At 38.3% G+C, this 25,187-nt stretch overlaps 1 protein-coding gene across 1 annotated transcript; it reads right to left on the reverse strand.

Moving 5' to 3' along the window:
* Positions 1-1,111: 1,111 nt before the first annotated feature.
* LOC306805290 (uncharacterized protein) lies at positions 1,112-20,407 on the reverse strand. Its single transcript, XM_079312917.1, has 12 exons — positions 20,338-20,407; positions 19,456-19,532; positions 13,718-13,793; positions 10,205-10,336; positions 9,227-9,350; positions 6,880-6,940; positions 6,731-6,777; positions 6,233-6,308; positions 5,274-5,375; positions 3,821-4,738; positions 2,924-3,034; positions 1,112-1,792 (listed from the first exon to the last, which is right to left on the reverse strand). The coding sequence occupies exons 2-12, from the start codon at positions 19,482-19,484 to the stop codon at positions 1,480-1,482; spliced, it is 1,989 nt and encodes a 662-aa protein (XP_079169043.1). The 5' UTR covers positions 19,485-19,532; positions 20,338-20,407; the 3' UTR covers positions 1,112-1,479.
* Between the last annotated feature and the right edge of the window lie 4,780 nt (positions 20,408-25,187).

A 25,187-nucleotide genomic window follows, 5' to 3' on the forward strand; every position in this document is an offset into this window, starting at 1 on the left:
GTCCTTTCACTAGGGAACTGTTTGCATGTGTTACAAAACAAGAGTTACAAGATACTCCAATCTAATTTCTTTTTAGTCCAGAACCACAAATTCAGAAATCTGGGTTTTATGCAGTCACTAAAAGACAAAAAAAAACTTTCTGGATTTTGGCTATGAATGCCTTTTTCCAGTTTTCTAGTGTATACCTACACCCACTTGCTTGATGCTTTAAAACTTTGCTTTTAAGGCAGTGTCTTAACTGTACGACTTAAGTAGCTTGCATTCAATTGTTTATTTTAATATAATGGTCTACCTGTATCCTTATTTATTGTAATGCCTTTTAAAGCATTACTTCATTAAAATGTAATAATTATGAAAAATATAGGTATTTTAATTTATCTAAATATTATAGCAATACTGTTTTCCATCCCATTGAATGATTTCTTTATCCATAGTAGGAGCTTTTGGTAAGTGCTTCTGTGCAGCTGCTGGCATAAATTCAGTTACTGTTTGTTGCACTACCCTTGTGAGAGCCACAGGCAGCTCAGGAGACTGTTCAATATGTGACTTAAAAGGAGCTCACCTGAAGAAGTAACTCTTCTGCTCTGATTACTCTGCTGTAAGAAGAAACTACTGAAAAAACAGAACTGTGGAGTAGGACAGATATGACTGACAAATGAGGAGGTGTAAGTACATTGGCACCAGTGCCCTTGGCCAGTCGAGACAGCTAAGGTGACGTACATGACCTACCTTCCTTAGCATTTGTTGCTGAGAAACTGGTGAAATTTACCTGCAGTAGGCTATTCTGAAACATAGGTAACCTAAGGGATCAGGAAAAAATACACAATCAGGATTAGATATTCCAATTACTGAAAAGCAAGTCTGACATTTAGAATATTCAAACTTCACTTGCTTACATGTTCTTAGCAATCTGGGAAAAATTGTGCTATGAAATAGCATGCAACTATGTCAGTTCAGTGGATGCTACAGATAATATGGAAGTAAATTGTGATGCTGCAGTGATTGCTAACAATAATTCAAACTTCTGTTTTCAAATTAAAGAATGAAATGGACATAACTTGGCTTCATTCATTTTTAAGTATATTCCCTATAATTTCAATGCTAGTCTACCTGATAGTGCAATGTTTTATTATGCATCTGGAAATCACATATATTTTAAAGAACTGTAAAACAAAAAACAAACACAATCACTCAAAAAGTTGTTTTAAAGGGTTGTTTGTTTCAGGGTTGCAATTTCACTAAAAGGAAGGACTGGTTTAGTTGCATGTGTACAGAGATATTGTCTCCAATGACACTTAACAAATACAGACTAATAAATTTAAAGAACCAAACATCAGTAGCTAATCTTACAATAGAGACGGGTTCTTTACTACTGAAATTTTCATTTAACTAATTTGCTTTGAAAAAAAAAAAATTGGTCCACATACAAAATAAAATGGGTGAAACAATTCTAAGCAGAGCAAACATCGTCCTTTTTATTCAGTTCCAGTTGTAGTGGTCTCTGGGTGGCAAATCATAGTGTGATCTCTCTTCCTCTTCAGGTCCACAATCTAGTGGCAGACCATAATTGTAATCAACTGTTACAACTGGCAATCTTTTACTTTGTTCCATGCTTCTGGTAGTTTCACCCTGAAAAGGCTTTCTTTCATAGTCTATTGAACTATCTTCTTGGTGCAGGGATGAAGATGGGTGCATTGTTCGTGAAGAGTATGGTGCAAATCTGTTTTTTCCTCTATTAAATTCCTCTGAGGGGTGCAGTCTCCTATTGTCTTCAGGACAATGTGGTCGATTACTACAAAAACAAATATGAACAGTGAAATTCTTAGAAATAAACCAGTTGATTTACTGTTGATGACCACCACTACAAATTAACAGTGTCTAACTCTGAAAGAACAATTCAAACTCATATTCTTGTTTTTACCCCCGATATTAAAATCCTCTCTATGGATATTGCAAACTAGTTTTTATTAATTTGCCAATTCCAGTGATTGAGCTCTTTACAGTAAGTAATTCTACTAGAGGAAGTTTTGTTTCAAGTGCTGTTTACAATTAAAATTACCTGTTTACAGAGGATATCTTTACCTAGGGGATGTTTTACTCCCAAGTCTGTGTTTTCATTTTCATGTACAATATGTAACAATAACTCTCTAGTACATAGTCTCAACAGGCTATAATATATTTAGGAAAATATTTTAATTATTAATTCTTCTGCAACAGAAGACTCACTTTCCTAAAAAATACATATATATATATATATATATATATATATATATATATATATATATATACACACACACACACATACAGGTTTCAATTCTCTTTGCTCTCAAATACCTTCCTTACTTGGTAAAGTGATAAACTAAGTGGTGTACAAAGCAAATAAAAAACAGTCTTTAAAATTTTAGTATCTTCTCCCTTACTGAACCATAGATCCACTTAGTCTGGAAAGGATCTCTAGAAGTCCTAGAGTCATGTCAAATTAAGTCTCATTAGGTAAGTTTGTACAGGGGCTATGTCCATTCTTAAAGGATGTGGGATGGCAGCCCAGCTCAGTGTCTGACCATCCCACACAGTAAAATTCCTTAGCTCATTGTACACAGCACTTAAGAGTTAAATACAGCATCTGTATTTTGCCTTTTTGCTTACTGATACTTGATTTTCATATTATATAGTTCAGTAGCTTGAACTGTCATGTCAATGATTATGTCAGTGATTCATGCAATAATCACACTCAAAAGTCAGTATCAGTGGACCACAAATTAGTCACATTATTTGCTCAGTGCTCAGATCCAATGAGTTAAACTGCATTTAAGCAAAAAACAATTTTTTTACACTGTGCAGTTAATTTGTATTTTTTAGCTGGGAAAGAGGGGGAGTAACACTACAAAGGTAAGTCAGAAAACAATGTATATCTGATATTTACCTGTAATTTCTGTTAAAGTCATCATTATCAGACCCGTAATCCCTGTGAAGTGAAGGAGATGAGGAGAAATGAGATTCTGGCACATTTTCATGGGAAGAAAAGGACTGACTTCTGCAAATAATCAAAAGAATTGCATGTTAAGAAGACTGCCAACAGTTCTAAGATTTGGAAAAAAAATACACATAAAATGAAATAAAGTATTTCTTCTTTTTATTAATAAAGATTATTTAAAATTTTAATAAAAACTATAATAACTGTATTAATTTAATACCTCAAAATCATATGCTTCACTCTGACAAGATCACAAATTAAATCAAACTTAACTACTCCAATAAATCTGATATACATTCTGCAATATTAAAGGTATTTTGAAATATGTCAGAACCCAATAGGTTTACTAGTAAGTAACATATGTATTTGTGGGAATATAATGCAAATTCTGAAGCAGATTTCTAACAAATTATTAACTCATGGAATAAACAAAGGCAAATCAAACTTTCTTATAGCATTCCTGTTTATCTGCGTTTGGGTGAGGGCATAAATAAAATTTTATACCCTCTTCTGTCCAGAGGACTTCTTTTTAAGTATAAGTTTCTGTAGAAAGTGGGACAAGAGTTTTGTTTCAAGATGACAAAAAGGTAAAGGAAACACAAATTTTAAATAAGCACAACCTTCTACTTAAGGAGACCCTGGCTTTTGAAGCTGTAACACACCAGCTTACATCAAACCCTTCTGTAAGTCAAAACAAGAGAAGTTAATGAACTGATCATTTATATATTAAAAGGATGATTGATTTTAAAATAGTTTATTTAAAAAAATACTTAATTTGAATTTAAGTTAAAACTGCTGAGGCTTACACTTTTATTCTGTTATTCTTACAGCTCAAGGATGCTTTACCTGTCTGAACACCATTCACGTGGCAAGTCATTGCGACCTAAATGATTGTGGAAAGGCCTTGGCCTTTTTCCGTGCCCTTTATTACCATAATCAAAATCTTTTGATTGAGTCTGTTCCTGTAAGCCATCATAAGGCTGAGGGTCATGAAAAGGTCTGCACCTTTGTCCAGGACCTTTATTATCATAATCTTTCAGTTGCATCTCTGTTTTTAAGTCATTGCGAGGCTTGTGATCATTGAAAGGTCTCAACCTCTGCCCACGACCCCTCTTAACAAATTCAAAATCTCCCAATTGCACCTGTGTCTGCAAGTCATCATGTGACTCGTAGTCATGGAAGGATCTTAGTCTTTGGCCAGGACCTCTACTGGCAGAATCCAATTCTTTTAACTGCATTTGAGTCTGAAATTCATCCCGGGATTGGTGGTCATGGAAGAGTTTTCGCCTCTGGCCACGGCCCCTGCCACCAAAATCAAAATCCTTTGACTGCCTATCTTCCTGCAAATCATTAGCAGATGAATGATCAGGAAAAGATCTCTGCCTTTGTTCCCGGCCTCTGTTGAAGTCAAAAGACTGTTTGTCTGCTTGCAAATCATCATGATACTGCTGACCATGAAAAGGTCTCAAACTCTGTCCATGTCCCTTGTTACTGAACTCTAGGTCCTTCAGCTGTGTGTCTTCTTGATAATCATCATAAAATTGGTGATCAGAAAAGGCTCTTTGTCTTTGTTCTGGTCCCCTGTTGTAGTCCCAATTTCTCATCTGCACTGATCCTCTTAGTTCATCCTGAGTTTGATGGTCATGAAATGGTCTTCGTCTGTGTCCAGGCCCCTTACTAATGAAGTCAAAATCTCGCAACTGCATCTGTCCTTGCAAATCATTGTAAGAGTGGTCATCATAAATTCTTAATCTTTTCCCAGACCTGTTGAGAAGTATTGAATATCATATTTAAAAGTGCTACAAGTCATTAATGAAAACAATTCCTTTTTAACCAAGAATTTACATGAAAGACATTGCAAATATGAAGCTATCAAAATTACTAATAATCCAAACTGTATGTAAGATTATAAAACCTTCAGTGCTAAAGCAGAAACTGTGACAAACATTCAACTGTAATTCTACAGCAGTTGTTAAACAGCCAAAAACAGTGATTCAAAATACATTAAAAATAACTGCAGATTATTGCAGAATAATGAAGGACAGGCAAAGTAAAACTGAATTTTCCCAAGTGAATTAATTACTTATATACTTCTAACAGCATACATTCCCTTTCTTACCCTTATCTTGTTGCTGTTTTGTCAAGTTCTGTAAATACATTTTACATGAGTAGGCTATAATAATAACATCATCTCTTTTGAGTATCTATAGTATTTGCAATAAGAAACAATTGTTTTCTGTTTTGTTTTTGGTTTTTGTTTTTTTTTGTTGGTTGGTTGGTTTTTTCTTTTGCCCATTACCCCTGAAAATCTTCATTTGGGAACCGTTCTACAGATCCTTCCATGGCATGTGGTGGTGGGATAATATCTTCATCTGCATCCCATACATCCATTCCAAGGTTACTAAGAGGGAAAAAAATCTCACATAAGCTTCCATTTTTAAAGCATACTACTGACAGAGAAAAAAATCACTCCCATAATATTCTTCAGTTTTGAATGACAGAAATTTTATGTTAAGTAAAATTTATATTAAACTTAGAAAATATGAATCTTGTAAATTTACTTCAAAAATCAGACTTGATTGCAACTTAATCCTGCACAGACTATGGAACAACAGGAGAAAAACAAAGAATCTTAAATTAATCTAAAAAGAAAGAAATCACTCAGGTAATTAATTTTAAAATCAGTTTACTGCTACAAGGCGTCATTGGCACAAACACCTTAGGAAGATGTAAAGGTTGGCTGTTCTTAGAAGATGATAAGCTTAACATTCTTAAACTTCAGAATTATAATTACTATGAACAGACAGGACAAGAACAATATTCCACTTTCCCATTTTTTTTACTCTTAAAACTGCTCTATTTTTTAAAAAATCTTGTTCTACAGTGCCAACAACAGGAGGCAGATCACAGAGCTTACAAAGACATCTTTGCAGTGGCTCCTTTCAGCTTCTGAGAGAATACAGACTCAATACACTTGTCACAGTATGATAAAAGCACAACCATGTTCAGTAGTAGCTGTCAGATTAAAAACGATCTTTCAAACCATGTACATTCAAAAGATGAAAAAAGTACACTGCACTTCATGTTATTCATCTGAGAAAACACAAACAACTACACATGTATTTTGCATCTATGTGTAGTTTCACATTAAAGGTTTATGAGGGAATTAATTTTGACTTAGGACTAGAACAAAACTTTTAAAACCACTAGGAGACATTTTGGAAAATCTTAAGCACACAACAAAAAGCTTTTGTTTACCTTCGCATCGGCTGTGTCCTGAGATCTGTGAGATACACGAGGCCATCCATGCGATGACCTCTGGCATCGCCAAAAGCTAAAGGAAAAAAACACTGCCTAATGAAATGTGGCCAAACTGAGACATGAAAATTTGAAAGGCAAGTTTTTTCCCCATGAGATGCAGAATTTGAAACAATTCTAACTTGGTATTAAATATTTCAAGCTGGCATCATTGCAGCATTTTTCAAAACCCCCTGAAACTAGTAGTGGTAGCAAACTATGACAACTCTTTCAAGTAAAAAAAAAAAAAAAATTAAGCAGCTAAAGCATACTCCTATGCTGTCAATTTGCTATTGCTCAAGTCCTGCCTGGAATGGAACCAACAGTCAGCTATAAAATCTTATATATAAGCCAGCACATGAAATTACTGAAAAGATACTAAAATAGAATTGCAGTATTTATGAGATTTTAGTAATTGTGAAATACAACCCGACATGTGCCTTAGTTCTTTATACCTACCCTGAATTGCTGCCTCTGGATCCCAGCCTTCAACATCTATAAGATACCTGAAGAAAAACAGGACTGTGTTATTGTCCCAAAGGGAATACAGAGTAATATAAGGATGCTGCTTTTTGTGAAGAACAATTTCTGCTTTCATACAGCCTTACCTACATATAAGGTAGCCAGTTCTATTAATTCCATTAGTACAGTGCACGCCAATGAGTTTCTCTATCAAAAAAGGAAAGAATCTTTAGTAGTTCAGAAAGTGAAATTAACAGAAAGCTAGCACAATACAAAAAAAAAAAAAAAAATCTCTGCTTTTCTAACAGAGTAATGATAAATAATGCTTGCTATTTCCAAATTCTACTGCCACGCCTGTAATACAAGAGACACATCCAGATAGGACACATGACCTCTTCATACTGGATCTCTAGCAGCTGTTAGCTCACTACCAAAACTGTGATGGCTGAGACTGACCCTGAAGAATGCATAAAAAAGAAAAGAGTGATGGCAGGTAAAGCACTTAGCCTCAGCCACTGCAGTAAGAGGAGAAAAAGAGTAAAATATGGGTTTGAAAGCAAATCTCAACAAGTAAATGTAGAACTGAGGAACTTAAACATAATTCACCTGAAAGTATGAAATGCTTAGGATTATAAAATATATGGAGAAAAAAACAGACCAGTAAACTCTACAGAAATCTTTTCTTTTAAAAAAAAGATTATACTAATTGGCCAAAGACTAAAAAGCAGAATAACTTACTATTGCTAAGGTGTTTCAATTGAGAGACTTTCAACAGAAATAGGGAAATTCTAATACCATCATGCAAGGCACTGGTAAAACCCCATCCAGACTATTTATATTCATATTGAAATGTAAAGAAAACAAGTTCAATATATATAGAAAAGTCTATTATAATGGCCAGAAAAGAAGGAAGTTCGTCTCAGTCTGTAAAATCAAATCTGAGATACTGAATATAATAGTGGGGACAGAGGAGAATGACACTTAAAGGGCAAAGCTCTGTAAGAATGAATGTGCAACTGAGTAAGAGTTTTAGGCTAGATTTTAGAAGAAAAATTATCATCATCAGAAGAACAAAGTTCTGGCAGAGGCAGTACTGACAGATGGTCTCTGAAACAGGACATTGATAAAATTTTGAATGACATAAAATATAACTGAGACAAAATACAAGTGTTGCCACAGATCACAACAGCCGAATTGCCACCTAAGTTCATTACAAGTTGACATCCAAACAACTCAAACACTAAAAAAGCCCCAGTTTCTCAGGAAGTATTTGTAAAAAGAATCCTGAGATATTTTAGGGATTATCTAAAACAGAGGCCAAACTTCGAGCAGTGAAGTTCTCCCAAGTCAGAAGTCACAGAAGCGCTGCCAAAATGCCCCCATGGGCTGTAACTGCAGGTCAACATGCAGTAACAAAACATGAATTGATTCTCTCATGAAAAGATTCAGACACAGACTAGTCTTTGTCACACAAAAAAGCACACTAGATCCAAACCAAAAGAAAACTAATAATCACCAGGTAATTTCCTTAAGCCAAAATAGAGCAAAGGAAGAATGTACAAACTAACTTCCTGAGCAAGGACAAAGTATTTTTCTCATATTTCTTCATTTTCCCATTAGTTCTAATTCAGGCTCTCATACCTGAAATTTAGGTCAGAACTTTTTCACAAAACAGTTTATCACCTACACCTGGTTATGCTTTACAGTAAAAACTGTATGAACTAGGGCACTTAATATTTCTACTTTCTCAAAGAGAATGCCAAAGGAACCACACCAAATATAATGAAAAGACTTGAAAGACTGATCCACCATTACTGGACAAACAAAAAGGTAAAATCTGCCAACAAAGAATCACTACCAAAAGAAGTGAGAAGTTTAAAGCTACACATACACTGTGGCAAAATACACACTAATACACAAAAAGCACCTTATCCAATCTCAGCAAGAACTGTCCTGTTGCATAAACACTGAAACAGCAGCACAGCCACACTGTGGAAATACTGACACAGGGTCTGTAATCAGATTTTCAAGAACTGTTCACATCTGAGGGCAATAATGGAGACTCATAAGTCAAAGAAAAACTGCATCAGACAAAATGGACTGAAGCTGCTCACACATATCAGTACCTGGTGCTATTTAAAACATCCATCAAGGGCTGGCAGCTACAACACTCAGCTGATGGCAAACAATTTGAGATAGGCAGAGGAAGGCCTTGCTGCACTTACTTTGACACATAACACAAATGTAACACTATTAGGAAGGGCATTTAAGTTACCGGCCATTTTCGAGAAAAACATGTTTTGATTTAAAAAAAAGATATGTGCTGGTTTGCATAATGGATCTTATTATGATAATGAAGCAGAAAGTGCTGTAGAAAGCCTGAGATCCTGGTGTCATAAATTTTACTGAATATTAAAATTAGTAAAGGACACAATTAGTACTGAAATAAAATGTTGGTGATATTTTTTTACAGCATAGGATGCTGATATTTACCATTTCCTGCATTTTCCCAAAGGAATTTTCTGACCCACTTTTTGAACTGTAGGATAGTAGCATTATCAGGGACTTCAAGTCCAACAGTATAAAGTTTCTTATACTGCACACTTTTAGGTAAATCCTAACAACAAAAGAAAAAAGCAAATGGTAAAAATTACTGAAGTCTTGCAACAATGAGAAACCTTAAGCAGTATCTAACATAATGACAATGTAAACCAGTTGTTCAAATCCTGAACACAAACTGAAAACAATCTTGACACAATTGTATAGAGATACACTCTCAGAAACTACCAGTAACATTTCTACATTAAAGACCATCTCAGACAAGGAACATTTCCTACACAAGATTTATTTATCCCTGCTAATAAGGCTGCACATTAACTAAGGAAGCAGATTCTTGGCATTCCATTCTAACCCATTTTACAATTATTAGCACTATTTGTCCCTCATACCCACAATCATATACATACTCACAAATTCACTGCCTTAATTCCCAGAGCCCATGTGCATTCAAAGATTTGCATTCTGTTATAACATTGCTATTTATTCTCCTTTTCAACAGGAGGCTGATTAAACACAATTTTTTGAACCATACAGGTAAAAACTTTTAAATTTATAAAGTAGTTTAAAAACTTACACCTTCTTATTGGATTCCACTAAGAGAGAATCAGTAAAAAGAACCACCTAGATATAAATGAGAATATCTTCTGGACACAGGTTATAACTCTTCTGCACTTTTTGTGCAGTGCCTGGCACTGAAGTCTTCATCTACTACTGAGTTACCATAATGGTAATAAGCCATAAATGCAAGTAGCTGGGAGAATTAACTATTTCCTCTCTGATAAAACATTTCTGTTGGAGACATACAATTAGTCTGGATGGCTTGTCTACTCCTATTCAAGGTAAGTAAATGTGTAAATACTTTAAAACAAAAGCTGCAGTAACTATTTTGCATTTTTATTAGGCTTTTGTTACCTTAACTTCATAGTATCGTGTGGTATATGTTAAATCAATAATTAATCCAAGCTCCACATTTAGGGCTTTCATTGCAGCAATTAAATCTTTTGGTGTAAATTTCTGGGTTGGGGTAAGCCTCTGGTTAATTGCCTACAAAGAAAATGGAAAAGAAATATTTTCTTTTTACTTTCTAATAACAAGACATTTGCAATATTCAGCTGTTTAATTAGTACTAGAAAACATCAACATTTAGAAGAGAGTGTTTAATTATCAGAACCACATCCATGTATTATACAGGTAAGCGGAACCAAAAAGAAAGCAAAAATTTATGTATTCCTATTTAGATGAAAATGTAAGACAACATGAGCATTTCTGCTTGTATAGTGTTAACAAACATTATTAAAATTACCTCTAATTTGATAGACACACAAATCCTGAAAAATGCAGCATGTATATATTGATTTTTATGTAATTAAATACACACTAAAAAGCAAAACACTACAATCTACTTCCCCCAAACAAATTTTGTCCTGCACAGTAACTCAAAACTAAAAGTGTATTTCACATAAAACATAAATTCTGATACAAGAGTTCATTTCTAAAGGTTTAACTTTCTTCCCACAAAGGTGGGAATTTTTATATCTCACATTTTTATATCTCCTCCATCTCTTGACAGAGTGTACTTGCATGTCATTTAGCACTGGGGAATATTAAATAGGACTAAATATCGTGACTAAGAAAGCTGTGTGTTGGTGGATAATGAATAATTCATTTCATTTGACAAACAGTGAGAAAAACGTTTACTCACCCTACTGTAGCTGTGTTTTTTGAAATGTGTTCTTCACTTTAGGTATGAAAATGCCTCATATACTCAAGACTGGATTTTCTCTGAACAGTGCACTTGTCCATTGTGAGAGCCTTTTGACAGAGGCTCAGCCAGAACCAATAAAGACAGTGGCAAAAGATGCAGCAGCCTCAACCACCTGTCAGTTCCTTTGTCAACAAGAAATTCAAGCAGACTGGACTCAGAACTATTGGAAAGGAAGGCAGCCACAGACCACATACTTCTCAGAACCACAGATGCTATAGGGTAACTAACCATTCCTTGTTCTGACTGTACAGATTCTAATGCAAAATGCTAGCAAGCACTTGTCTCGAGTCTGAAAACATCAACAGGAAAACCAAGTAAAGAATAAACAGCAGGGCAGTCATGTCAAAGCTGCTATGTGATAGGAAGCTTCAGCTGAAAGGAGGAGGATAGAAAGGATGTAATAAAGTATTCAGTCCTATGTATTTCAGACACCAGTGCACTGCTGAAAAAAGTGGAGGTTGTAGAAGTTTAAACAAAATGAAATGAGTCAGTTATGTCACTGCTACTCAGCAGTGACTCTTAGTACAATCTGAAACTGAACTTAACTTTGAGGTGACAAAGGTGAATCTGCAAAAGGTCTATGGTAGAACATTAAAAAATTTTTACTATGTGACATGATACAAACTGAGGAGGAACGTAATTTACAAAAATAAGGTATCTCCAAACATATTGATTGAGTAGACAGTTAAATGTGTTACAAAAAACTATGTTTTGAAATATGCTGGAATATTCTGAAAAACTCCTGCTGAGTGTTCAGTAGTTCAGGTGTTTAATAGAGCTTTCAGAATGTGAGAAATCCAAACCAATTCTAAAAACCCTCCTAATGGCATGGGAAAGAACTTGCCCAGTTCTTACTACACTACAATATTACTGCTGCCATTATAATGGTGATCTGAAAGGAAGGACAAAACTCCTTCCAAGTGAACACATGATCTTTACTAACACCTACTTTACTAACATCTTCTAAGACAACAACCCTGTATCTTCAAATATTGAAAATACATTGTCTTCCTTTGGGCACAATCACCAATCATCAATTTCCTAATACATAGCAAAGAAGCAAACTGCTGCATATTTAAGAGGTCTGTTCCACCAATTTATCAAATAAAAGTACTTTTGATAAACTATAACCAATCAGGTCTTCATTAGCATTTTCAGATGGGTTTACTGACCACCTCTGCAAAGACATCACAATCTAGCCAGCTGCACATTTTATATGTATTCTGTCACAAACTTCATGATCTTCAAGCACACGGCCTCTGGCAGACTTGTCATTTCTGTCTTGTATAGTTGAGATTGAGCAAACTGAAGGGACAGAAATGTTACAGATTTTGCATCCTTGGGTACCAGACTTTATGTCTGGCCAAGACAATTTCCCAGAACAGAGATCTACGCCCCAGTGAGATCAGGAGGACAGGAAATGAGTAACACGCTGATGTGGAGTGGTCCTTGTGGCAAAAGCAAAGAAGCCAATTGTAACTCTACTGGACTTTACATTCACAGCTTGATTTGTTGACTGGCAGTCTTGGTGGAAAAATCACACAACTGCTGTACAATCCATCCACATCTTGGAGAACATGACATGTTAAGCATGAGATCCTTGGTGTCCAAGGAACCAAACCATCATCCTAAAGCTGTAAAAGCAGCTGTGGGAAGCAAATCCTGCATTTCAGTTCAGTCATTCTTAGTAAGACTGAACTGAATGATGACTGAAAACATAATGGGTATAACCAGAATTTTTGTGTATGAATACTAGAGAGTAATCTCTAGACAAAAGCTTAGATACAACATTTCTCTTTAACTGCTACAGTTATGTCAGGCCACTGTACGTTCTTTAAAGTGCTTAGAAACTTTTACTTCCTCTATATCTAAAGTAAGGACTTGTAAAAGTTAATTTATGCAGCACTTGTCCTATTTGCCTTTCTGTATAAATTAACACTAATTTGCCCTATGCCTCCAAAAAGTATAGGCATGAAAGCACTGAACAGTCTCAACAAGACAACTTCCACATATTTTAAAATCAAAGAATTTAAAGATTTAACTCAGTGTATTTAATAGCTTAGGATGACACTTCATGTTAGTAAGATTCTAAAGGAAATAATAACAAAAGTACTTTTTAATTAATAATTAGTAAAATAGAAGAAAATTTTGAAGACTTTTTTTTAGCTGTAATACATTCCACTAGATCACTGAAGATTTTTGCTTATGAAATTGTCAAACTGGATCTATTTTCAAAGTTTTGCAGTGGCTGGTATCCTTCAATGAGTGCTTAATTTCCATAAAATTATACTTTGGCTTACATTGCCTGGATTGTTATTCATATTATAAGCTCTTCCATATGATTTTCTTAAAATAGCCATGAAAAGATATTAAATAAGATTATTAATTTAGGCCACTTAATAGTGATCAAATGAATTATGCTGACTGATTTAGAAGCTTGATTATTTTTAAAAGATAAATAAGAAGAGTAACATCAGATATAAAGAAAAATAAGAAACAATAGAGAGTATTATTTTAAGAAGCCAAATGGCCGAAAGGCCTAAATCTGAATAAATAATTTTTTAAAAAACTTCCTTGAAATTTGCATGAATAGTCATCCTATTCTTCATTACTTTGCAGTTTATCTAATACAACCAATTTGCAGTTACTTTTATACATACCCCTTTTAAAGGTACTTTGAATGCAATAAATCTTGTTCCTGGTATAGGCTGTCCAACTGGTGTCAAACTCCGCCATCTGTAGGGAAAGAAACATTGATTTTTAAATATTTTCAAGTTGCATGATTCAACAGAAGACACCTGCAGCTCAAAACACATAAAAATTGCTGTTATCATAAAGTACAATTAGGTCACCAAATCTGCAATTATTTCATGAAGCAGCTTCAAAGTATCACCAGGACATTTGAAAATACTTTTTCTTTCCTTCTTCTTCAACTTCATGAAATTCCTCTCCTCAAAATGGCAGGATAAGATTTACAAACAAGTAGCACCAATATGAAGCAAAGCAGATGTGCAAGGTTCAAAATAAAATGTATTGTTGCAGTTGGTGGACATTTTTCAACCTGACTGAATCAAACACATTAGAGTTGCAACAAGCACACTTCAGTCATTTAATTGACAATGAAATGCAAAGTTTACTTTCATTAACAATACAAATTATCTGGATGTTCTAAAAACTTTTCCTTTGTAATACGCTTCTTTTTCAAAGAAACACTCTTGATTGAACTTTCTCTCATCATTTTTAAAAATAGAGAGGATATTCCATCACACCAAAACCTCCCACAAATCAGGAGTAAGACTTGTTACAACACTCAAAACACATGTAATTCCAAAACCACAAAGAACTGGTATGTACAAGTTCCACATTGTACTGAAAATGCTCTCAATATATAATTTTTCAAAGATTTCAAGTTTTAAAGAAGGATGAAGAAAATTATCTGAAGAGGAAAACAAGTTAATCAGCAGATCAATTTTACCTTCAAAGAGGTAACTTACTAAATTTAGAACTGTTATTTCTTCTTTGCAAGTGCAAATTAACTGTATAACCTAACAATGATGACTTAAAATCTACACAGGCTTTTTGCATTTTGGCCAATACCTCAACTATTAACACATAAAACATTTCCACTAGATTCTTTAAGATGTATCCATTCCCTTGCAATTTTATGAATTAATACTTAAATTAATCTGTCCCTCTGAAGGGAGCATCCAACAGCTTCTAGATTCTGATGTTCATAAAACTACACCATTAAATGAAATAAACTGCATACTTAATTTTAAAATATTCTAACCACTGAGTACTTGGCTTTGTTCCCAGTTCCCACATCGGACCATAAAAAAACTAGAAGTTGGCTGGAATAAATTCTCAATGAAATTTCTGTAATAATTTTTCTCATAGTATATAAATAACATCACCATTCAGAGATGCTTGGAAGTAACAAAGGAAACACAAAGTGTATTTGATATTAATCAATCATATAACAATTTCCTACAGCCTCCTTTAGCACTAACTTCTGTCTGTAATCTTCATCATGAGGCAAAGAACAGATCAAGGCTCACAGTGCAGACATTATTTATTGGACAACAAATGAAGCAACAAAGCAGTAATAACAACTCATCATTAGGAAGGCTGTTGCAAACAGCTGGTCTGTAGAAGACATACAAAGTGAGAAAATGTAAGGGCAAGCTAGAGATGAGATCACTGAGGGCTGTTTCAAATAAAACAATTTACTAAATTCTAAATTTTTTTGCAGGGTAAGTCTTCCTAAGTGAATTATCAAGTTTGTAAACTCTGAAGTCTGGTAGCTTTACGCTTGCTGTCAAGTATGAAAACAAAAATCTGAAGCTATGTTCCATTTACTCCTGTTGAAGAGATGTAAATTGTACATGAATCAATTAAGATGAGAAGTTCAGTGCTGTTTTAACCTGCTTTCTCTTGGAAATCTGTGAGTGGAAATAAACTATCATTATCATAGATAGAAGCATTTAGAAGTCAAAAAGAAAGTATCAAAAAAGGGCTTTAAAATCTTATTTTCTTTAATTAACAATGTAAAAAAGGCTTTGTAAAAATTCTGAAGTTTTTTCATATTAGGGGATTTACAGAACAATACCCCAGGATTACCCAGTTTTTTGTCAGACCTTAATAAACTTGGGGTTTTATTCTCTTGTATTTAAAGCCATTTAAATCCTCCCAGAAAAAAAAAATCTGCACAATCAGCAAGAAACTCAAAAGCTGCTGACAGCTCTATAGTAGAAAATGAGCAGAGGGCACTTTTCATCAAAAATATAAAGGGTATGTTTCCCATGTTATCTTTAAAATGGTATTTTAAAGTGAAATTGCAGCATACTGCTGCAGAAGTAAAAATAAAACCAGCAGATTGAAATTACCCAAAGATCAGCTAAGGAAATAAATTCACATTTGTTCTGTTGTCAACAAAGGAATGTGGCTGGGAATTAAAAATGGCCTGGACTAAAAAAGTCAAACTATTACAGAACAAGTATACGTAAAGGCAGAAATGATCAAAGATGAGCAGCAGGTAGTCACATAAACAGGAATTACAGGAGGAAAGACTTTACCGACCATTTCAGCAAGTTTGAATGAAATTTTTGACATGTGATTTGTATCCTGCTTGAATGTGAGTGGAAAGAAGAAAGGCAGGAGTCAGAGGTGTTATCACAAGACTTGGCATCAGCATCCCTGTACCAGTGACTAAGAGCTACAGAGGTTTCAATGAAAAACAAGTGGACATGAAGAAACTGATGATATCCAGCTACATATTTTATCTGCTTTGGTTTAAAAGTTTTAATAGAGCCAGATGTGGAACAAACGGTTTTTTTAAAATTTATTTTGACATTAACATTTTTAAGGTCATATGGAAGCTTTAAATTCCAGTAAAATTTTCTGGTTTAGAATGGGTTCATAGTAAGACTTACTTTAACAACTACTGAAATACTGTCACCTCTAGCAAGACCATTTAAAAAATGGAACCTCTTTTCCTTTTTTTTTTTTTTTTGGCTACTGATACTGCATGAAATACATACAACCTCATTTTTCCATGTGACTTCCATATCTCTATAGACACCAGATTCAGAATTGATGAGAGCGAACATGTTTACAAGTAAAATGTCATCCTTCTCTCTCACTCACTGTTGAACATGCACAATCCATTATGCCACAGTATTTAATATTCCTGTCCAAATGAAAATGCTGATGCTTCAAGTCTGGACAAGAAAAATACAGTTAAAGAAGCGCGTCTATAGTGCATCGGCAAAAGTAATTCAGCTTTGCCCTTCTATTAAAAAGATCTCACTCAGTATATTTTATATTATTCAAGAGAAACACGCCAGAAGGTGACATTTCTGCAGATGCTCTTCAGAACTGAACTGGAGTTTATGTAATTATACCCACAGCAGGATTTTGGATGCTGAAGCACAAATCAGTATAAATCTGTAAAAAATCATGGCTTTTTATGACTTGTTATGCAGCTTAAACTGTTTGGTTCTCCACTGAAACATCATAGTGTTCAACTACTGAAGGGTAAAACCGTTTCAGACATTGTGAAGAACCAATTCTTGACTGCATGTGGAAACTGCAGTGCAAGGAGTCACTTGAACCCCTCTTTTCCTCTGATGTCTCATTTTGCTACAGAAGTACTTCACCAGCACTACTCTGTAGGTTTGAGACTGCAATGGACACTACACCATAGCCCTGCTCCAAGACATTACTGGTAAAAAGGAGAAATACTTTCTCATAGAATGGCTTGGGTTGTAGTAAGCCTTAAGCATCATCTAGTTCCAACTCTCCTGACACAGGCAGGGACACCTTCCATTAGACCAGGTTGCTCAAAGACCCATCCAACCAACCTTGAAAACAGTGGCAGGGAAGAGCACCCAAAACTTCTCTGGACAACCCATTCCGGTGCATCACCATCCTTATAGTGAAAAATTTCTTCCTTACATCTGATGTAAACCTCTTCATCTTTAAAGTCATTACTCCTTGAGCTAAAGAGGTTTATTGTTTCTTGTTTAGTTGCATTATTCCTACTTACCTTAACAAAACCTCCAATTTATTGTATTGCTTGAATTAGCATAATAAAATTTGGATTAGAAGTGTTCAGAATTGAGGCACTAACAGGAAGACAAACTTCAAAGGTGTTGGTATGTAGTGTTACTTTCCTCATCTCTTGCAGTACCATTAAACCAAAAGAGTTACTGTTGGACTATTGCTACTACAACATGGCAATTGAGGTTGTACTTCCAGAGTGTGCAGCACCTGGATTGTCCTTATGCTGCAGGGTACCACAATCTCACTTCTGCCAACACCTGTTTCTGGGGCCAGTAAACTGCATGTGCAGGACCACCTAGACTCAAATTAGCTTTCTTAAGTCCCTTCTGGGATTCACTTCTATGTCCTCCTGGCTTACTGAATTGACACTGAAGAACAACATGCTGTGCTAGCACAAGCATGACATCCATACCCTGCTGTATGAGACTGAGGGGCTGACAAGGCCTTCAACTTCTTTTCTGCCAAACCCATCACTGTGGATGTCTAGCTGCATTTCTTAGCAGTATAAAAACTATCTAAGGAAGCTGAAAGTACTTCAGTATCAGAAGTCAGAAATTAATACTAACTTTATAACCAAATACTTGACAGTAGTTGTTTCTCCCCCTGAAAGGTATTAGTTTCCAACTGTGGAAGTCAAAAGTACAGTCCACTGATTATTCCACACTTAAGAAATCCATGTAACCTGAAAGCTTCTCTACTTCTAATGCAAGGGGGATTATGAATGGAGAAATGAGTACCTGATATTCAAACTTATAGTAGCAATTTCCAAGGACGAAGAAAACAACAACTGTTTTCAGATTTCTGAACCACTTCTTAAAAAACTAACCCACTTTAGCTCACTTTTATCCAACATGTAATCCCATAAAGATTTTGAGTGAAAGACATGCTCAAACAGCTTTTCTTAAAGTTTATTGTAATTTTAATACCTGAGTTTGCCAGCCATGAAAAAAAATCAGCTTCTTTATTTTTTAAATTCTGTTCATATTTTGTTTCCGTTTACTCCTTTTAGACCAACAAATATTATAGGAACGTGTGTTTTTTTCTATCTTACTGCTCCTTCTAAGAATGCTCTTAATAAACCAACTTAACCCTCTCCCTGAAACCAGCATAATGTAATTCTTCTCTCAAATAATGTATAAACCACAAGTTATTGCCCCATTACAGTGTGCCCTTATATCTCAGCATGCCCTCCTATCCAGAGTTTGTGTTGATGTAATCAAGAACAAATGGGTTAAAATGCTTAACTTTGACTTCTTTTTTGTGCTTTATTAGAGCTTAAAAATAGAACTGTATCTGTTTCACATGATGTCGTTCTGCAGTCCACATATGCACTCCCAATCAAATCATCAGAAAGCCTGTATAGTGCATTTGGGTTAATTTGGGATTATTTTTGCTGATACAACATTTCTGTCGTCTTCTTGTTAGAACAAAAACACGGGATGTTTCTGGATCTGAATTCACAAAAATATTGCTTGATCTTATGCATGCAACCACCTGCTCCCATTTTATCAACTCTTCCGTCATTCCTAGCAGCAAACTAGTCAGGAGTATGGACTACTCTCCCATTTCCCCAGTAAACATACACTTGGGGGTAAAAAGATTAGGAAGAAGGAACTGTGTGTGGCCGATGAAGGAGAAGTGTTCACAGACAGGTTGGAGCATTATACTCACCTGGGGGCTGAATGGCTGTGCTGCTCCTGTCTTGGAGAAGATACCTACCTTACCTGACTGTAGGTGGTGAAGATGCTTGAGGCAAGAAAGCGCCCGGGGCAGTCAGTGCCCCTCTCTGTGGGATGCCCGCTCCTGCCTCTCGCTTAGTGTGAGGGATACTTACCCATCAGGGATAGTATTCTTCTTTACCATGCTGAAAGCAGGAGCAGGCAGAGCAGGAGGCAGCGGTGAAAGTGGGCACTGCAGCAAAGGAGAGAGAACCGCGCGGTTAACACGGTGCTAATCTCTGTCTCCATCAGTGGGCCTTTGCACAGGGCTGAGTCTCAAATAAAACAAACCAATCAGCCGGCTGGGGCTTGAAGCCGTCCTGAACAAGTTCTGCACCTTGCAAGCTAGCCTATTCCTCCACTGCTACAGCATGACAAGAGGGAAAGACAACTCACCTCTCCTCTCCAGGTGATCACAAGAGAGAGGAGAGGCGGCAGGTTTCTCTCTAACTGGCAGCAACGCTGCGGGCACGAAGATCTTCCTGGCAGTCCCTTCTGTCCCACTTCTGCGGCTCGGAGCCGTCTATTCCGCCCTTGCGCTCCCAGTTAGAACCCGTCTCAACGAGCAGAACCTCCGGGCAGCTGCAAGAGGCGAGGCCGGCACCTCAGCAATGAAGGAGCATAACCTGCTCCCCCTATCCCAGACGGGTGCGATCCCGCTGGATCCCGCCGGGAGCCCGCCGACCTTGGGGGGCCCGGGCGGGGTGTGCGGCCCCCATGGCCCCGCTGCACGGATAACGCTGATGAGGCTGCCCCTCACAGCCGCGGGGCCCCGGGGCTGAGGGGCCGGCCAGGGCCCGACAGCGGCTGAGCTCGGGCAGGGACAAACAGACCGGGGCGGGGGAGGTCGCGGCCCGGCTGCGGGGGGCGGGCAGGCGGCTGTCGAAGGAGGCGGGCGGGCTGTGAGGGGAAGGGCGCGGGCTGCAGACGGTGACAGGGAAGAGCCCGTTCGGCGGCGGGGCGGGGCGGGGAGGAGCGGGGCTGCGGGCGGCCCGTACCCGGACAGGATTTCCCTGGCGGAGGAAGGAAAGGCTGGTGCGACACAGAACCTTCCCGAAAGGGCCGCGACTGCGCCTGCGCGGCGGCGGCGGGCGGGGCGCGGAGCGGAGCGCGGGGAGCGCGGCCAATGGCGCGAGGGGCGGTGGCTCCGCGCGTGCGCGGGGCGGGGCCGGGCGGGGAGCGGGCGGTGCCGCGGCTCGGGGCTGCTCCCGGCCGGTTATTGTCCCGCTGGTGCTCCCGGCCGGTTATTGTCCTGCTGGATGTCTCGGAACAGACCCGCTCCGGTAGTCAGGGATGTGCGAGTGATGTAGATGTACAAACCACCTAATCGTCTCTCCTGCTTAAGCCGATTTATGTTCGTTTTAAAAGTTCTGGGAATTTATTATTCCTGTGCACTCCTGACACTACTCTTGTTCTGAGTTGGTGTCAGGGAAGGCAGCCAGCATGATTGTCAGAAGCACGTCCGGAAAAGTTAAACCATAATGAAAACAGCTGTTGTAATGTTGGTCGTCATAATTTGTTGATACGTTTTTATTTCTACTTGGTACAGTATTTAACACGGCTCATGGAGCAAGTGCATTAAATATTCTAAGCATATATATATGTGTATATATATAGGCTATGATTTTCTTTGCTCTGTGGTATCCTTTTTCTCTCAAAGACTTTCTTCGATCTTTTCCTTCATTGAGTGCTTTGGGGCACCAGTTTTGCTGTGCCTCATTTATGGAACTTGCAAATCAAATCCCCTTTCCATATACTGCTTGTGATGCATTCCATGTTGGATGAGTCCTCTTGGTGCTCAGTACAAACTGATAGATGATACCTCTTCGTTTTTGCATATTTCTTTTAGCATTATTTCACTTTTTAAAAAAAATTCCTGCATAATTACTAACATCAGCACTTATATTTTTTATTGAGTAATTCATTGAAGTTCATTTTAATCTGAGTCGCTGGGCTATCAGTAGAAACTGCAAACGACACAAGACAACATTTTTTTAATAACAATGCTGGTATGGATCAGTAATAGCTCTTGGTTTTGAATGTGGATTAGAGTCCCTTTTGAAAAGCGAAAACTAACATCAGAGTGATTTGGCTTGGACATTTTACAAATAAATATTTGGGCATTTTTGAGGGATGCTTGTAGTTGCTTGTAGTTTGATTATGTTGATAGGTTGAAGGAAGACGACGTAATCATGGCTGAGCCGTGTTGTAAACCAAAGATTTGGGAAAGGTGACCTTGACTTTCAGAAAAAAAGCTAAAAGAACTCTCTGAACTACACCTATGTTCTGTATTCAGCAGTACAGGGTGACACTGCTCAGTACTTCTGATCCAAGAAATGTTAAATATTGATTTGAATGTGAAAAGTTCTTTATAGCATTTCACCGAAACCTTCACTTTACGCTGATCTTTGAAAGAACGCAAAAATAGCCGGGAGCAATATAGATTAAAAGAAAGAAATTATTTTCATTTCCGTTGGGTGAGCGCGAGTCTGAGCGAGGCGCAGCTCTGCCCGCCACCGCCAGGGGGCACTGCGGGGGCGGCGGGACGGGCGCTGGGCGCGGCCCCGCGGGGGACGCGGCACCGAGCGGGCACACACGGGCACCGCGGGGACACACGGGCACCGAGCGGGGACACACGGGCACCACGGGGACACACACGGGAACTGAGCGGGGACACACACGGGCACCGCGGGGGACACGGCACCGAGCGGGCACACACGGGCACCGAGCGGGCACACACGGGCACCGCGGGGACACGGCACCGAGCGGGCACACACGGGAACTGAGCGGGCACACACGGGCACCGAGCGGGCACACACGGGCACCGCGGGGACACGGCACCGAGCGGGCACACACGGGCACTGAGCGGGCACACACGGGCACCGCGGGGACACGGCACCGAGCGGGCACACACGGGCACCGAGCGGGCACACACGGGCACCGCGGGGACACGGCACCGAGCGGGCACACACGGGAACTGAGCGGGGACACACACGGGCACTGAGCGGGCACACACGGGCACCGAGCGGGGACACGCACGGGCACCGCGGGGACACACGGGCACCACGGGGACACATGGGCACCACGGGGACACGGCACCGAGCGGGCACACACGGGCACCGGGCGGGCACACACGGGCACCGAGCGGGCACACACGGGCACCGCGGGGACACACGGGCACCGCGGGGACACGGCACCGAGCGGGCACACACGGGCACCGAGCGGGGACACACGGGCACCGCGGGGACACGGCACCGAGCGGGCACACACGGGCACCGCGGGGACACGGGCACCGCGCGTTCGGCATCACCGGGCAGGAGCGCTGAGCCTTCAGCTCGCTAAAATCTGCACCCGCCTGTGAAAACGGGACAGCAGCTGGCCAATCAGTCAGCGTGTAGGGAAAATTATATGGGGTTTATGCTCCGCTGGAAGCCTGTCCTGATTTTTCCATGGCTTGCTGGAGAAACTGAGGATGTTGGTAGATGACAAATAGAATGACTTGTAAATCAGAACCTGCAGGAAGGTAGTATAATAAAAATACTTATTTACCTATTTCCTGCTATTGTGTAGCTGAACTTAACTAGTCAGTTAGCAATGTATTAATTTTGTTTTTACATGCTTATATTGAATAGTCCCATTGAACTTGGTGGCATTTCCCATGGTTTAAGGTAGAGATTTCTGAATTTAGTTTAGCAGCAGCAGTACTAACTCCAGATGAAGGTCTTACTGTTGAGAAGGGATGCTCCCAAACCTCTGCAAATACTTTCACTTTTGAATAGTGCCTAGACAGACCTGTAATCTGACCCATTACTTCTTTTTGTTTGTTTGTTTGTTTGTTTGTTTTTTTTCCTCAGCTTCTCTGCTGTGTCAAAAAACAAATGCACTAATATTAACTGGAAAATCTGGTCTAGCATATATGATGTGCATTTAGGTTGACAGTTCTGTACCTAGCTGTGTATTTAATGGTACCACTCTGAATGAAGCATGTGGTAGAACAAGTCTTCCTTAAGACATGGAAGAATTTTACTGAAATAAGTAAGGAAACTTGTATATATATTTAGGTATATTACTGTACATATTATGAGAAGAAAAAAGTATACAAATGATTGCTCACTTGTATTGTGTTAGTAGTTGGAGGAAGTTTGTAGAATTTGCTGGGACAACCTGATGTCCTGCTCCTGCTGGAGCCTGTGACCCCATTTAAGTTTCTCTAAACAACCTCTCTTCACAATCCCTTAGCTCTTGGAGCAAATCCAGAATGACAGTGCCTACAATAGCAACTGTGCTTTTTTTACCCAGGTCAGGTTAGGCACATCTGCCTGCCAGGTATCCAACCTGAAAGCTGGGACCAGTACTAAATTCAGTCTTCTGCAATTTCCAGTTGATTTACTTCCCCTCTGCTCAGACATTCTTTATTCACCTTGTCGTGATTTGTTTCTGTTTCCTGACTAAATCTCTTCCTCTTGTCTTCTTCTCTAGTTCATGTGGATTGTAAACCACATGCTGGAACACAAATAAACTGGAAATACTACAAGTATTTTATAAAAATATTTTCAAATCATAAGCATGTCCTCAGTACATTAGTATCTTCTTTAGTTTTTAAAGTGCTATCTGATGAGTATGAGATATTCATCAGATACTTAGCATTTGGGTACCAAATTGATCTTAATTCTAAAATAAAGCTATCTAATTTACTCACACTGTGAATATCTCTGCTTTGTATTGTCCTGAAGTAATGTTTCAGAGAAATACTATTGCTTGTTGGAGGATAAGAGGATATCAATGACTAAATGACAGAATATGATGATTCAGCTGATACAAATCTTACTTTAAAAATAATTTAAAACCTAGCTGATAAATGTAATTAAATGTCTTTTAATATACTAATGTGTTAGTATCAGATAATAGTTCAGGAAGAATTATCATGTGTAGTATCAGTAATCATACATTAAATGTGTGAAAATTTGGATTAAAGTTAGACATTAATATAACTGTCACCAGATGGATAAATTGTTATCACACAGAAGCACTTTTTGTGAAATCAGTAGTAAGTCTGAATCATATAATCATAGAGTCATAGAATGGTTTGAGTTTGAAGGGACCTTAAAGATGATACAGTTCCAAAGCCCCTGCCTTGCACAGGGACACCTTCCACTAGATCAGATTATTCAGAGCCCCATCCAACCTGGCCTTGAACACTTCCAGGATTGGGGAATCCACAGCTCATTACTTTTAATAATCTGAAATTTGAGTATTTTTCTTCCCACTTATCTGAAAATGATCTAAAATAATTGCTGAGGAAAGTCTGCTGCTGGATAGAGGCTCATACATAGTGGGCGCAGATCTCTTCATGACTCAGTTTTGAAAATTTGCATTTGTAACCATTAAAAAGGCATTGCTACTTAAAAAAATGGGGGGTATGTCTACAAAATACAACTGTCCTTCATAGTCACTTTGAAAATAATTTATAAGTCAAATGACTAATGCCTGGATAAAAGTGGCCAATGCTTTTATAGGCACATCTTTCTGCTCTTTTGTACTGAAGTGGCTGAATGGCACTTCATTAACTGGTGAAGTGTTACTGGGACAGCCACAGGAAAGGTTGTGAGGTGCTCAGGTGGTTTTAAAATTACACCAGTCAAGGTGGGCCTGTTCACTTTCTGGTTTTTTTTACAGCTTGTAAAATGATTTGAAGTGAAAGTAGCATGCTTTGTACTAAAAGTGCCCGAGTCCCTGCCTGTACCCTTTTTGTAGTAAATTCTGTTACAGCTACAGTAAGTGACAGCTCAAAAAAAACAGATGAAGTCTGGGCTGGGTTCTGAACACCATGTCCTCATCCTGAAAGGAG

Source organism: Erithacus rubecula (genome assembly GCF_903797595.1).
Source record: "Erithacus rubecula genome assembly, chromosome: 9".
NCBI lineage: Eukaryota > Metazoa > Chordata > Aves > Passeriformes > Muscicapidae > Erithacus > Erithacus rubecula.

Bases quoted from the DNA above. Each gene is read 5' to 3' on its own strand.
- LOC306805290 (XM_079312917.1), bottom strand. From the start codon at position 19,484: ATGGTAAAGAAGAATACTATCCCTGATGG. The intron at 13,794-19,455 runs GTAAGTATCCCT...CTTTCCCTACAG, and splicing joins AAGAATACTATCCCTGATGG to ATGGCGGAGTTTGACACCAG. The intron at 9,351-10,204 runs GTAACAAAAGCC...TTTTGTTGTTAG, and splicing joins CACGATACTATGAAGTTAAG to GATTTACCTAAAAGTGTGCA.